This window comes from Talpa occidentalis, unplaced genomic scaffold (assembly GCF_014898055.3).
Source record: "Talpa occidentalis isolate TD23 unplaced genomic scaffold, MPIMG_talOcc4v2.1 talOcc4.14, whole genome shotgun sequence".
In the NCBI taxonomy this organism is placed as follows: Eukaryota; Metazoa; Chordata; class Mammalia; order Eulipotyphla; family Talpidae; genus Talpa; species Talpa occidentalis.
Genome location: NW_023601433.1, coordinates 51920494 through 51934129, shown reverse-complemented (window position 1 = coordinate 51934129; position 13636 = coordinate 51920494). Strand labels below are relative to the sequence as shown.

General features: G+C 38.2%; 1 protein-coding gene across 4 annotated transcripts in view; it reads right to left on the bottom strand.

Moving 5' to 3' along the window:
* Positions 1-1516: 1516 nt before the first annotated feature.
* WDR37 (WD repeat domain 37) overlaps positions 1517-13636 on the bottom strand; it is a 52408-nt gene continuing 40288 nt past the window's right edge. For all 4 annotated transcript variants that reach the window (XM_037510535.2, XM_037510538.2, XM_054695054.1 and 1 more), the window contains 3 exons: positions 11292-11426; positions 10471-10585; positions 1517-6822 (listed from right to left, as the gene is read on the bottom strand). In XM_037510535.2, coding sequence (XP_037366432.1) covers positions 6691-6822; positions 10471-10585; positions 11292-11426 — 382 coding nt within the window. In that variant the 3' untranslated portion in view covers positions 1517-6690. The remainder of the gene's footprint in view (positions 6823-10470; positions 10586-11291; positions 11427-13636) is intronic.

Here is a 13636-nt window from a genome sequence, read left to right as displayed (position 1 = left end):
AGCAGAACCAGAAGTCTCCAATCACTTGGAAAAGTTACTTAAAATGTTAAAAGCATATCAACCATATAATCCAGCCATTTCACTCCTAGTTATTTACCCAAAAGAAGTGAAAGTACATGTGAATACAAAGACTTATATACAGATGTCCATAGCAGGTTCATTTGTAATAGGAAAAACTGGAGCAACCTTAATCTCTAGTGCGTGTAAATGGATAAACATATGTGACATATCCGTACCATGAAATACCACATAGCATTAAAAGGAATGATTTGATACATATAACAACAGGAATTAGTCTTGGAACAATTTTTTTTAAGTGGAAGACAAAATTAAACACATATTGTATGACTGCTTTTATGTAAAGATTATAAGAAATGCAAACTATTCCTAGTGACATAAAGAGATCAGTGGCTTTCCTGAAGATGGGTGGAAGAAGAGGCAGCAGGTAGGAAATCAATGAGGCACGTTTGATTGATAACTACTTTACTTTCATTGTGCAGGTGATTTCATGGGTGATTATGTGAAAACTTTGCCAAACTGTATACTTTACATATTTGGTTTATTTTATATCAATTATACAACAATAGAGCTTTTTTAAAAAGAAAAAAAAGTTGTCTTAGCTTCATCTAACACTAGATAGGGATTGGTTACAGAATAAACACAATTTTATCACTGAAAAAGAAAAAATAAAGTTTACCAGTAGACCATCTTTATACTATTTATTGAGAATTAATTCAGACCCAGAAGACATATGTAATGCATCATAGCATCATAGAAAATTATATTTTTAGCAAATATACAAGAACTTACCTATCTAGTCAAATAAATGCTTTTTTCCCCCAAACACAGAATAAGGATAAAAATTCATATTCTGATATGTTACAACTGTGCAACACAATTTTTGGACCATCTCCTGGATTTGAAATTATTTTCAGTCCCAGTTTATGAACAACATAAGGAAACTACATTTATTGTTTTATGATCACACCTGGTAAATGAAATCCTTATTACATTTCCCACTTTAAAGCTTGGATTTCCAAAATGTATTTGAAAACAACCCAATTTTGACACAGGGTAACACACTGCCTTTTCACAATTTCCTCGGTGACTATTTTTTCAAGAACATTATCTTGGAACAAAATTGACTTTTCATTGCCTCCAATGGATGTACACACTGACTGAAAAATAAGACATTTCAGAATCATAAAAGTACATGTTTATAAGGGAAAAAAGAAGTAATAACTGAAGTAAAATGTTCTTATGCAATAAGCTTGAAATTGATGCTGTCAAAAATAATATAAACTCCCCCATTTCATTAGCATTCACTTTCTCTCTCTTTGGGATAACTTTAGAATTTTTTTATTACTCAACTATGTAATATTAGATACATCAGAGGAACATTTATAATGATATTTATGTTATAATGTATGTAAACTGGAACCGGTTAGTATACCCACCATTCAAAGAAAGAACTGGACATTGCCAATTCTGGGCTTTCACTGAACCCACTCTCTCTGCTCCCATTACACCCTTCAGTCCCTCCCCAGGAATGCCATGCTGAATTCTGGCTTCTTCATTCCTGTTTCCCCAAATAATTGATCGTAATTCTATCTATCTGATTGGGCTCGCTTGTGCTGCACAAAAAAAGTTTCATACTGTGTGTAGTTTTAGTGGCTTTTTTCATTCAGCACTATGTTCCTAATAACTGCATGTAGCTGTGTGTGATTCACTAGTTTACCGCTGTGCATATTTCATTGTGTAGACATAACAGTTTGCTGACCCATCCTTGCCGATGTGTGGTTGGGTTGTTTCTAGTTTGGTATTATATCCTTCCATGTAAGCACACACAACAGTTCTTCAGGACCATGGATCTCAAACCGAACAACAGAATCACATGCAGATTCTTGGATCCTATCCCAAGATAGAAATTCTGAGTCAGCGGTTCTTGGACCCAGGAATCTGTAATTTTAAGACACGCGAGTCTCCAGACATCACATTTTAAATAAACTATGTTCAAATACACACCTGAAAGTGCTGGAGCAGGGAGACAAGCATTCAACCAGACTTGGAAGATTGTGCTTTCCAATTTGCTATATTATTTTGTATCTAAACCAACAGTCCTAAAGAAAAGTTCCAACAGTCTATAGACTTGGCAGTTTTTCCCAGTCCAATGTTTGTGAAATGATATTCCATTTTGGCCTTAATTTTCATTTCCTGGTTTATTTATTGACTATTCAAGGTTCCTCTTTTGTGATACACCTATTCATGTCTGCTGACCATTTTTCAATTATTCTATAGACATGTCGAATTTTTTTATTGCCCTGGATAATAGTCCTTTGTGGATTACACATGTTGCAACTACAATTTGTGGTTTATTATTTCACCCTTCTAAGGTGTCCTATAATGCACAGATAATTTAACATGGTTGAATATGTCAATCTTTTCTAGTACAGTTAATGTATTTTTGGGTAGTTTAATAAACACAGTCACAAAAATGTTTAATGTCAATGTTTTTCCTTTAATATGCAATACTGGGATTGATTTTGCTTGGTATGGGGAAGGGACCCAAATTCATTTATTTTTTTAATATGAATAACCAGTAGCACTAAAATCATTAATAGGCTACTTCCTTTCCACATATAATCTGTTGTGAGAGTATATGAACTGAAATATTTCACATATGCATGAATGTATTTTGATACATCAATTTTTCCATCCCTTTGTCAATAACACACTTTTTCATTTACTACAGGCTTACTAGACTCAAAGCAAATCTCTTTCTCTTTTCCTCCTCTTCTCTTCTGGGCATTTGTCACCTAATTTTTGTTCTTTATGCCCTGATACCTTTATCAATCCTCAGACGTGAGTAAATCTCATCTCTTTAGAGAAACCTCCTTGACCAACTTGTCTAAAGTAGTTTCCTTGCCATTCTCTATTACATCTCACAAGTCAAAAACGGGCAGCATTTGTCCACTACACAGAGTTCTTAGAGTTCCCAAGAATCGGTTTCATCTATATTCATTTCTACCACAAGTTGCTTAGATATTTTAATAAAATTAATTTTGGATTACACAATACTTTGGTTTCATCTGTACTTTCTTCCCACCATAATATTAACATATTATGACTGCATATAACAATACAAGTGTTCCCAATTTTGGAATGTTTTTAACTGCTAAATTAAAAGAAAACAGAAAAATCTAAGAATAGGGAGCGATATCTTAGTAGCATTTTGAGGAAATCATATGAAACTCTTGAATCCTTAAATTTTTTATACTGCGAACTTTTGAATGTGACTATAGATTTAATTATGAAATTTAGACAACAATCATGTTTTTGAAGAGTAAAGTAAAAGTTAAATCAGTGGAAAATTTCTGCCTCTTGGGGACTGACTGTACCCTGTACCTGTACAAAGTAAGCAGTAAGCATGACTAGTTTAAAAAGGTACCATTGACAGGCAGCAAAGTCCAGGTAGTGTGTGAACACCTCCGGATGCAAGTCCTGCAACAATCACAGAGTTTCATTTACTTGGGAGAGAAAAGATCAGTGAGTAAACAGCCAACTGCCAATCCTGATTTGCATTCTCCCACAGAAAATGGGGCCTACTTTCTGTTACAAGAATTTTTTTAACTTTCAAAAAAGCTTAACTATAATAATAGAAATAGCATCACATGAAATGGAGAAACTTTGACAAATGCCTGTTTTATGTCAAATTATTAACATCCTTCAGAAATTTTGGGGGTGGTGATAGAGGAATGAAGAAGCAAAATCATGTATCGTTTAACTTTAGCCTAGTAGACAGATAGGAGATACATCTGATCTTTTAAGTCTAACATTAAAATTTTTCAAGTGACAATACTGTAATAAATTTGTTCAACTTCTACATCTTTTTTATGTTTAATAGCCAATAACAATGTTTCATAAAAGCAAAACATGAAAAAAGCTAAATAATAAAGACTCCTAATAACATAAAACATAATTACAATAGTAATTACAGAACATGGTTTTTAATGAATTTCATATTGCAATAAAGACACTGAACACTTAAAAACAATTACATCAATACAATAAAAACACTTGCTTCCACGTAACACTTACAAATGCATACTTCCCCCCCCAAAGAAAAACATTTTTTCACAGATTTAAGTAACAAATGATTTACACAGGATTCTTCAAAATTCCAAACTATATACAAGAATTTTGGACTCTACAGAAATGAATGTGCAGTGGTTGAGAGAGTGCTGCTTTGTCCAGCAACACATCTCTTATGCATTCTCTATCAACACACGTTTTTAGTGACCACGTATTTTCCTTCCATTGTAAATGAAATTCTGGACACGTCAGCATTTAGGACAAAACTTCCCATTTTCAAACACTATTTCAGATGAAATCACATGTGACTGATCACATGACTCAATTTCAGCTACACATTAAAACATACACGCACAGACTCACGCACACATGCACTCACTAGCCCCAATCTCCTTCATGACTCCTGAGAACACCAGCACAAGGCACAGAGCAGCTGGATGGAATCACGTCAGAGGATCATGTGGTGTCGGCAGTATCTTATCCTGCTCCTGAGAACTCGTTCGAGCACCATGAGGTCTACCGCCTAATAGAGACAGTGAGAATGTCGCTTCCTCCCCGCCCCCATCAGTGAGGGAAGGTGGGTAGCTGCTGGCCATGAAGCGTGCTCATCTGTACAGAACTAAATGGCCATCACAAATACACATTTTTAAAAACTTCAAATTTTTATCTGTTGTGTAAGTTTGACTTAGTTGTGTGCATACAATTTTCAATGCTCCTAACAATGATTCTAAGACACCCAGACATTCAAATTGAAACAAAAAAAAGAAGCCAAGTGTGGCTGTGCAACTTATCCTTCAGAAGCCATGGTGCCTATATCTTTGGGGTGTGGTGCCATGCAAAGAGATATGGCAATCAGACACTGTGTCTGACTTCGCTGTCAGTGTGACCAGGAGAAATATCAGGCTTTTAAACACAATAAACTCTTGAGATTTAAAGTTAAAATTAAAGTTGCTCTAAGACACTTGCTATTTGTCCTTTAGCAGCAACCGCAATTCTTATTACATCATTAATGGCTTTTCCTAGTCCCACCTCCCAAAAAGACCTGTGTGAATCATTTCAAAATCATTCCAATGACATAGAGCTTAAGTTCCTAAGATCAGCTACTGCGGAACCTGCACACAGGGCCACTGTGAGATGTGTCCACTCTTGGGTAGCTTGCAGCCAAGGACAACCTGCACACATTGCTCACACACCACCACACCAAAGGCACTCCAGCAGGTGCCAGCCCAGTCCTTCCTTCCCAGGAAACAGGGAATAGGGGCCACCCAGGACCATTTTTTCCACATGGCCAATCTCCGAGTGAACATATTCAAAAGATTAAAAATCTGGGGGGAAGTATACTGAGATGTCTCTTTATCAAAACTGTAACTTACTAAGAAACATGAACTTACAAACACCAGATGACAGTAACTCCTAAGAAGGCAAGAGTGACAGGCTCACTCTGGCAGTGGGAGGATTGGCACTGAGAGGTGTCCCAGCTGTGAGACAAAAGCATCTTGTTACCTGCAAACCACTGCTTTCACTATCCCCTGGTCAACCTAATCAAAGAACCTTTTATTTTCAGGATACATTTGCTATGATTGTCCTTCTTGCCTCCTGAATTGATTTCAATATTCCAGCTATCAGTCAAAAGTGCTTTAGCTAGGCAACAGTGAGACTCCCAAGTTTTCCAAATGCATTTATTTTTGAGGTAGTACTCATTTATTTGCATTGTTGGCTCTCAAATACCACCAAGGAAGTGAACCCATTTAGAAAATATGCAAACCAAAGGGTGTAGAAAATAAATAAGGTTTTGTTTTCAGGTAGCAGGGCCTTCTTAAAAAGGTCAAGTCACATTCAATGGATAAGTCATTTGAAACTTCTAAAAACTGTTTATACCATGACTATAGACTAAAGTGCTTTAAATTTTGCTCATTATCTGAAATCAGTGATTAGAATCATTAAATTTTAGAATTTGCTCATGAAATTTCAGGAAATTGAAATGATTTTCCATAAAAAAGAACAGAATCTTTTCTTTTCACAAGAAATTCTCTGAATGTTATAGTTCAATATTCTATGCTATTTTTTTAAACTTCTAAAACCCAGCTAATTTTACAGAACTGTAATAGAATATAGAGCTGAAGCTGGATTACATGATAGCACATGCTGAAACCTCACACAGAAATAAACATGGAGTTTTTGCTCATTCCTGCCATTCATCAAGCCTATACAGCTCTGCAACCTGCCTGGTACAAGGTAGGTATGTATTATTCCAGAAATGCAACAGACTAAGTACACAGGTTCACATTTAACTCACACAAATGTAATGCCCTCCTGTCATCTGTCAAATGCCAGTAACTTAAAATACACAAGGTGCTATGGGGAGAGGGGCTTCATTTCTACTGGCCAGAGGATGCCAACACATATAAGACAAAAATAAAAAACATGACCACACATTTCCCTGTACATTCATGCAAGCTTGGTACAATGTGAAAAGAACATACACAAATCACCCTTTTCAGGGTCAAAAGCTCACAAAAATGGCTGATCAGTATGAGAAAAGCCGGCACCAGTCACAAGGTCCATGGCAAACTACAAAACTAAGGAATGCTGGAGACCTCATTTTTCTTGTAACAATGCAGGGATGTTGATGTTCCAGCCAATGGCTTGCCTGTCAAAGCCGCAGGTGAACAGATTGCACATGGGGTGGTCTTCACTCCAGGCTGAGCAGCACACCATTCTTCTGTGGCCCTAGTACCAATCACACAAACAGAATTAGTGTGTTATCCCTGAAGCATGAGTGCTACAAAACTTCAGCCAAATTAACAACTATACCACTCAAAGCCACTGAATTGAAAGAAAAAAATTAACACAAGAAATGAGTCAAAGTGAGTCATAAATACTAAGCATGGAATCAGGCTTTGATGATGTGCTGGCAGAAAAGCCTCAATAAAATGAGTGAGAGAGAACACGTGATGAATTTAGTAAGACACACCAATGCACTTTATAATTCTTTTAACAAAATGAGCAAGCACAAAAGGTGCCAAGTCAGGAAAAGAGGAGGACTTGCTGAAGAGCTGCCATTTCTTCCACCTTCAGTCTCTGCATCTTTTGCAGAGCTTCCATCTGCGCTATCTGGGGACAGAGCATATTGAGGGGCACCACCTCTGTGGCCTGCAGAAGCCTTACAGGAGGGCCCAGAGAAGGATTTGTCATTTTCAGTGGAAAACAAATGAAAGTTATTAATTATGATAACTGTGTGCTTTGGTTCTGGATTTGTTGGACATTTTCTTTATAATAAGATAACAACAACTCAAGAAATAAGGATGATTTAGTTTATCCAAGAGATGCTTAAAGAGCAGCATTTTAAGAAGTACAATTTCTTTGAAATACCACTCTTGAACTCCGCATTCTGAGTTTACTTATGGTTGTAAATAAGCTTGGGAAATCTATCCTTAATGCCTCTTTGAAATACAATTTTTTTCAAAAATGAGGAAGATCATACAGACAGAAAAAATAATGATCAATAGAAATTTTTAAATGAATAAATGAAGCTAGATGATATTTGAGAATAAATTAAATGAAATTCACTCAGAGATGTCAAATGCCATTTTAACAAATAATTGGTTCAGGTAACAAAGGAACTAGAAAAATACATTTGGTGCCAAATAAAACGAGGATAAAATAAATGACCTATCAAGTAAATTCCTGTCATCTTCAGGAATTCCAGTTAAATATCAGAATGTGAGGAAAACTTACTACAAAATATTTGTGAAGTTTTTAATAAGACACACTTGATGAATATGTAGAGAGCAAGCAATGTCTTAAGATATATTCTTATGTTCTAAATTAATATGAAAGCTCTAATACACTGTCATCACTGTGTTTACACACAATAAACACATTTAAGGAAAGCTGACAAACTAAGTAAAAGAAACACTCAAAGAATGACACAAAATTCCCCTCTGCAAAACATTCCCATCAACAGCGCTATCTACATATTTGAGAGGAAAACAAACAGGTCATAAGAAAGGAAGCCACACAAGGAAGGGTCACAAAAGTTCTCCTATTGTTTTTCTCTTTAATAACTTTAAAAATGAACACCACATCTATTAACTGCAATAAAATCAAGTCTCTGGACAAGAATTAATCAAAGATGATAAGCTCAAGGCCCTCACCTCACCCAGGGACAAGGGATCACCTACTTGAAGGCTCCACACCCTCTCAAGAGTCAAGAAGATTAAAAGCCCTCTTAAAATAAAAGCCCTGCTTGCTTTCTATAAGCCTACATCTTACAAAGGCACTGTACCACAGAACCTTCCTTCCTGTAATTCCTGTTAACACGTCACTTATACTTTCCCAAAGTAAAACACTTTTAAACTTTTACATCATTAGCTCATTTCATTCTAGCTAGTAAGTTCAAGTAAATGATGATACTGTTTTCTCTTTTTAAAATGTGAGTTGAAAGAAGCTGGGATAATATAGCCCAGGGATTTCTATCTGAGCTTCAGTGCCTGAAAACCTTATTTATTTATCTGCTAAACGTTCAGATTGAAGGATTGAAGTCAAATGTTTCTCATTAATACCACTCACTTTAGGAGGGAATAAATTCAAGCATAGTAGAGTTCTAGAATTTCAACAAGGGGAAAGTTTACAGATAATTAAGAAGTGCAATGGCTTCCAGGGAATTAGTACCTAGAATGGCTTAGAACTATTTTAAGGGAAAATATTCTCAAAGTAAAGAAATCTTACACACACATACAACATGTGTGTTTCAAAATGCAGAATTTCATGTTGTATAGCAATTTTATTTAACTCACATAAACACATTCAAAGGAACTATGTTAAAGATGCAGCTTAAGTGTTTTATCAATGATATTCAGCAGTTGCCAAACTGTAAATTTCCCCTGGACAAGCAATTTATTAGGTGATGCTCTTTTCAGTTACTCTAATTTGAAGAGTAGTTTTTCCACTACGTGTGCTAAAAGAATTAAAAGCTCAGTACATAAAGTGAAACAACACAAGAACAGCTAGCCATGAAGGGCCAGAGTGGCAGATGCAGCCCCACCTCAGGGACAGAGAATTCTTGGAAAACTGGTCACTTTAAGGAAAAGGTACAACTATGTTGGCAGCAGATCCTCTGGTACAATTCATTTCCAAAACTATCCGGCTTCAGGTCTATAGCTTCTGAAGCCACACCCACCAAAGAGCCAGCTGCAGCTCAGTCAGGAGCTGCACAACGAGGCCTTGCACCCTGAAGGGTCTACACCAAAAGGCACTCGGGCAGCAGGGGTGGAGAACACTGGCGCATGCAGACACACTGGCGGCAGCACAGGGAACCTTGGCTTATCCACCACACAGCAGTCAGGGCACATGCAGAAGAAGCAAAGCAAGCAAAGACTATGGCAACCATGTGGTGGGGCTCAAGTGAGTACAAGTGCGCAGAAAGGGCTGCCTTGACAAGGGGTGGCATTGCAGAGATCGCAGCTACCTCCATACCCTGTGGAGGGGGGCTGAGTAGTCACCTGCTCAGACACTCAGGCCCTCAGGCTTCAAGTCACCCAAGGGACAGATCTAACAAGGGGTTCCTGGTGCCCCCAGAGATTCTGATCTAGTAAGTCTGAGCTCAATTCTTATCACAAATTCCAAGATAACTGATGAGCAGTCCAAACACCATACTCAACTAAGCCCTGACCCAACTCCTAGTCCCTGACCCAGCACATCATCTGGGCTGAACAAGGAGCAGTGACCAGCTCACAAAAAAAGCTGCATTTAAAATGAGTGTCTTCTTGTTCTGGTGATCAGCCATGGAAAGTGGTTTTCTGACTGAGGATACAGATTGGGGTTCTTTCTAAAGCACCACCACTGCTTCTGCTTGACTACATTAAATTCTTATCATTTAATATGTTTCCAGATTGTATAAATCCAATTGCAAATATCAAAGACTGCTTTCCAAGAGGGTAGCCACTAACACATTCACAAAGGAGCTCTAAAAACGTGTGAAACTGAGGAGCTAAACATTTAATTTTACTTAAGTTTAAACTTAAAACTCATGCTCAGTTCAGCAACTGGGAAACATTTTTGACTTTAGACTTTATGAACTCCAAACACAGATCAAGTATGTCCAATAAAAATCTAGCATTCAAAGATCTATTAAGAAAATAAGAATGTATATTCTCTAACATTTTATATTGATTACATGTTGAAATTACATTATTACAGATATATTTGGGTAAATAAAATACATTGTAAAAATTAATTTTTTAACGTGGATATTAGAAAACATAAAATATATAGAGGGTTCAAGCTGTATTTCTATTAGACAGTGATGATCTATGATGTACAATCCAAGTTCTTCCCAAGGTTCTTAGTGAGTACATACATCAACAGCATGGTTACCTGTCGACTGCTGCGGGGAAGCCGCGCTAGCCTCACACCTGACATATCAAACAATCTCACTTGTCGGTTGTCATGTGGAAGGGCAATGATTTTCTGGCCTACGCATACATTGATCCTGCAAAGCGGAGATAAAAATGGGTTATAAAACAATGACAGCCTAAGTTTTTGAGCTTAAAGATTATGATGCAGTAGGATATTTCTTACTATTTACATTTTAAGGCAAAACTACAGCAAACTACAGGTAGCATCTATCCACAGAATAGAGATAAAAGCCCTATCAAGTTTGACCATGAGTGGCTCACTCTTAATCTTACAAGACCTGTGACACCAACCTGATTTTATACTCACGTTTTAGTATTTGGGGAATCCTGAACTTGCATTAAAGGATCAATAAAAAGTATTTTCCTGGGCCTCCCCGGTGGCGCACAGGTTGAGCACAGTGCTGTGAAGCTGTCTACAGCCTCCGCAGTACCAGTTCGATTCCCAGCCGGCCAGGGAGAATCCCACATGGCATGCAGACCTCTCCTGCCACGCCCACTGCTCCCCTCAGTAATGTACTTCGTCAGTCTGCCTGTTCTGCTCCCCGCACTGTCTCTGGTGAATCCTCTCACCCTCCCACGACTCTGGACTGTACCCCAGCTCTCATATAAATAAAAATAAATCTTTAAAAAAAAAAGAAAGTATTTTCCTAAAAGTCTAAGCCACTTTTCCCAAGGTATGATAGGTTTAACCCTAAGTTTATAAGAACAACACATTATATTACAATCAGCCCTTTCAGGTCAAGCTAAACAATCATGTGATGGGCAGTTTAGTTTCCTTACCTGTTGATGGCAGAGTCTGTACGAATAGTTGCAATGGGGGACCTCATATTTTTTAAATCCCAGACCTTCACAGTGCGGTCATCACTGCCTGAAACAACATTATCTCCAACGGTGAAGACAGCAGAGGTCACAGTACTACAAATAAAGGACATAGGGTAAGAATCTCATCAATAAGCTCAGGATACAGGGGTCTCCCCTGGTGGCACAGGTGGTTGAGCGCCGCACTGTGAAGCTGTCCGTAGCCTCTGCAGTGTTGGTTTGATCCCGGCCGGCAGGCAAGGGTCACACATGGCATACCAGACCTCTCCTGTCTCGCCCGCTGCTCCCCTCAGCAGTGTATTTCATAGTCTGCCTGTTCTGTTCCCCGCTCTGTCTCTGGTGAATCCTCTCATCCTCCCGCACATCTGGTCTGTACCCTGGTTCTTATATAAATAAAATAAATAAATCTTTAAAAAAAAAAAAAAAAAGCTCAGGATAGACATGAGTTCTGTCCATATATTGCATAGTAAAGGCATGGTTGCAGTGACAGAGATTCTGGCAGGGAGTGGGTAGGGGATCAGAGATGCAATTTCTTCTATCCTATAATTGTTCCTCTTTGCTTAAACAATTCCTGCACTATCACAACAGCCAAGTTATGGGAACAAGTAAAGTGTCTGTGGATGGATAAATGGATATATAAAATGTGGTATATACACACACCAGATATTACTCAGCCATGAAAACGAAGAAAATCCTGCCACTTGTGACAACATGGATGAACCTTCACTTACCATCATGCTAAGTGACGTAAGTCAGAAAATGATGATGCTATATGATCTCACTGATGTAAATCTACAAAATAAAACTACTCACAGAAATACAGTAGAGTGGGGGCACCAGAGTCTTGGGGGTGTGAGGGTAATGAAGAGATACTAATCAAAGGTACAAACTTCCAGTTAAAAGATTAGAAAGTTCTGGGATCTAAAGTACAACACAGTAACTATAATTAACAATACTTCACTTCATACTGGAAATCTGCTGAGAGTAGAGATATTAAGTTTTCTCACCACACATACACACACACACACACACACACACACACACACACTAATTATGTAAGGTGGCAGATATGTTAAAATTAGTTTGATTGCAGTGATCGTTTCATAACATATACATCAAGTCATCACATTATACATCTAAAATATATTCATTTTTCATGTCAATTACACCTCAATAAAGCAGGAAAAATAATTTGTTGAATAACAAGAAAGAAAAAAGAAAATGGTCTCATATATTCCTTAGACAATTTTGGCCCTAAATAACAACCTCCCAGGATAGTTAAGAGCCATATTTTTTAGAGCCCTGAAAACTAACAGCACATATTTAACATATACGACCTCATTATTTCTCACAATAATTTCAAACTACTTTTATTTCACTTAGAGTCTAACACAGGAAATAAACTCCACAGGTTCAGAAAACCCAAATCCAACCAAACCTCAGATGTACAACTGCTCTACCAGAAAATACACAAAAGTCAAAACTGCAGAGTACAAACCAGAGTAATGCTGTCAACTTCAGCACTACTGGCAATGAAGGACCACTCTGTGCACGTAGGGGTGAGCATACTCCCAGTCTCTGCCCATCCACCCCCCTCAGAAATGGTCCAATGGCAGGCACCATGCTATACCCAAAGGGGCACAGAGAAAAGACCTCCTGCAGGAGGCTGTGAAGGACACAGGGAGCAGGCAAAGACAAAGCAATCCGGACAATGACCCAATGGCCCACCTGAACTCCCTATGGAAAACTGAGAACAAGGCAAATGTTACACTAGAAATGGGGTGCTGCTGAAAGGCACAGGTCACGTGGCTCTGGAAAAGCGTCACTACTGGCAGAGATTTAGAGCAAGTGCACAGAGCTTGTGATTTGTCTCTGCACTGCATTCTTCAGAAGGTTTTTGCCAAGTTAAATTTTCAGTTAACATTCTGCTAAATTAATGAAAAAAAGGCCTCCACAAAAGACCGCTAACCCTATGTTAATGAAATGCTGAAAGACATTTGGTTTTTAATAAATCACAATCCTGACAGGTATTGTGGGGCATCAAAGGGAGACTGGCAAGGAGGCGGTTGTTTTAAAGGCACCCTCAGACCTAGGTCCCGCGGGAAGCCAAGTGCCACAACCACTCACTGGAAAAGCTCAGACACTGCAAACTCCAGCCAACTCATTTATCTTGTCGCAAAGAGCAGTCGAGCATGTGCTTCCAGCTGACAGCGTGGTACCTCCTCGCCGCACACCACTGCCTGATCTGGAACATTCCGATCCCTCCGTGGGTCTCAATCAATGAAAGACTGTAGCGCTAGCACTCC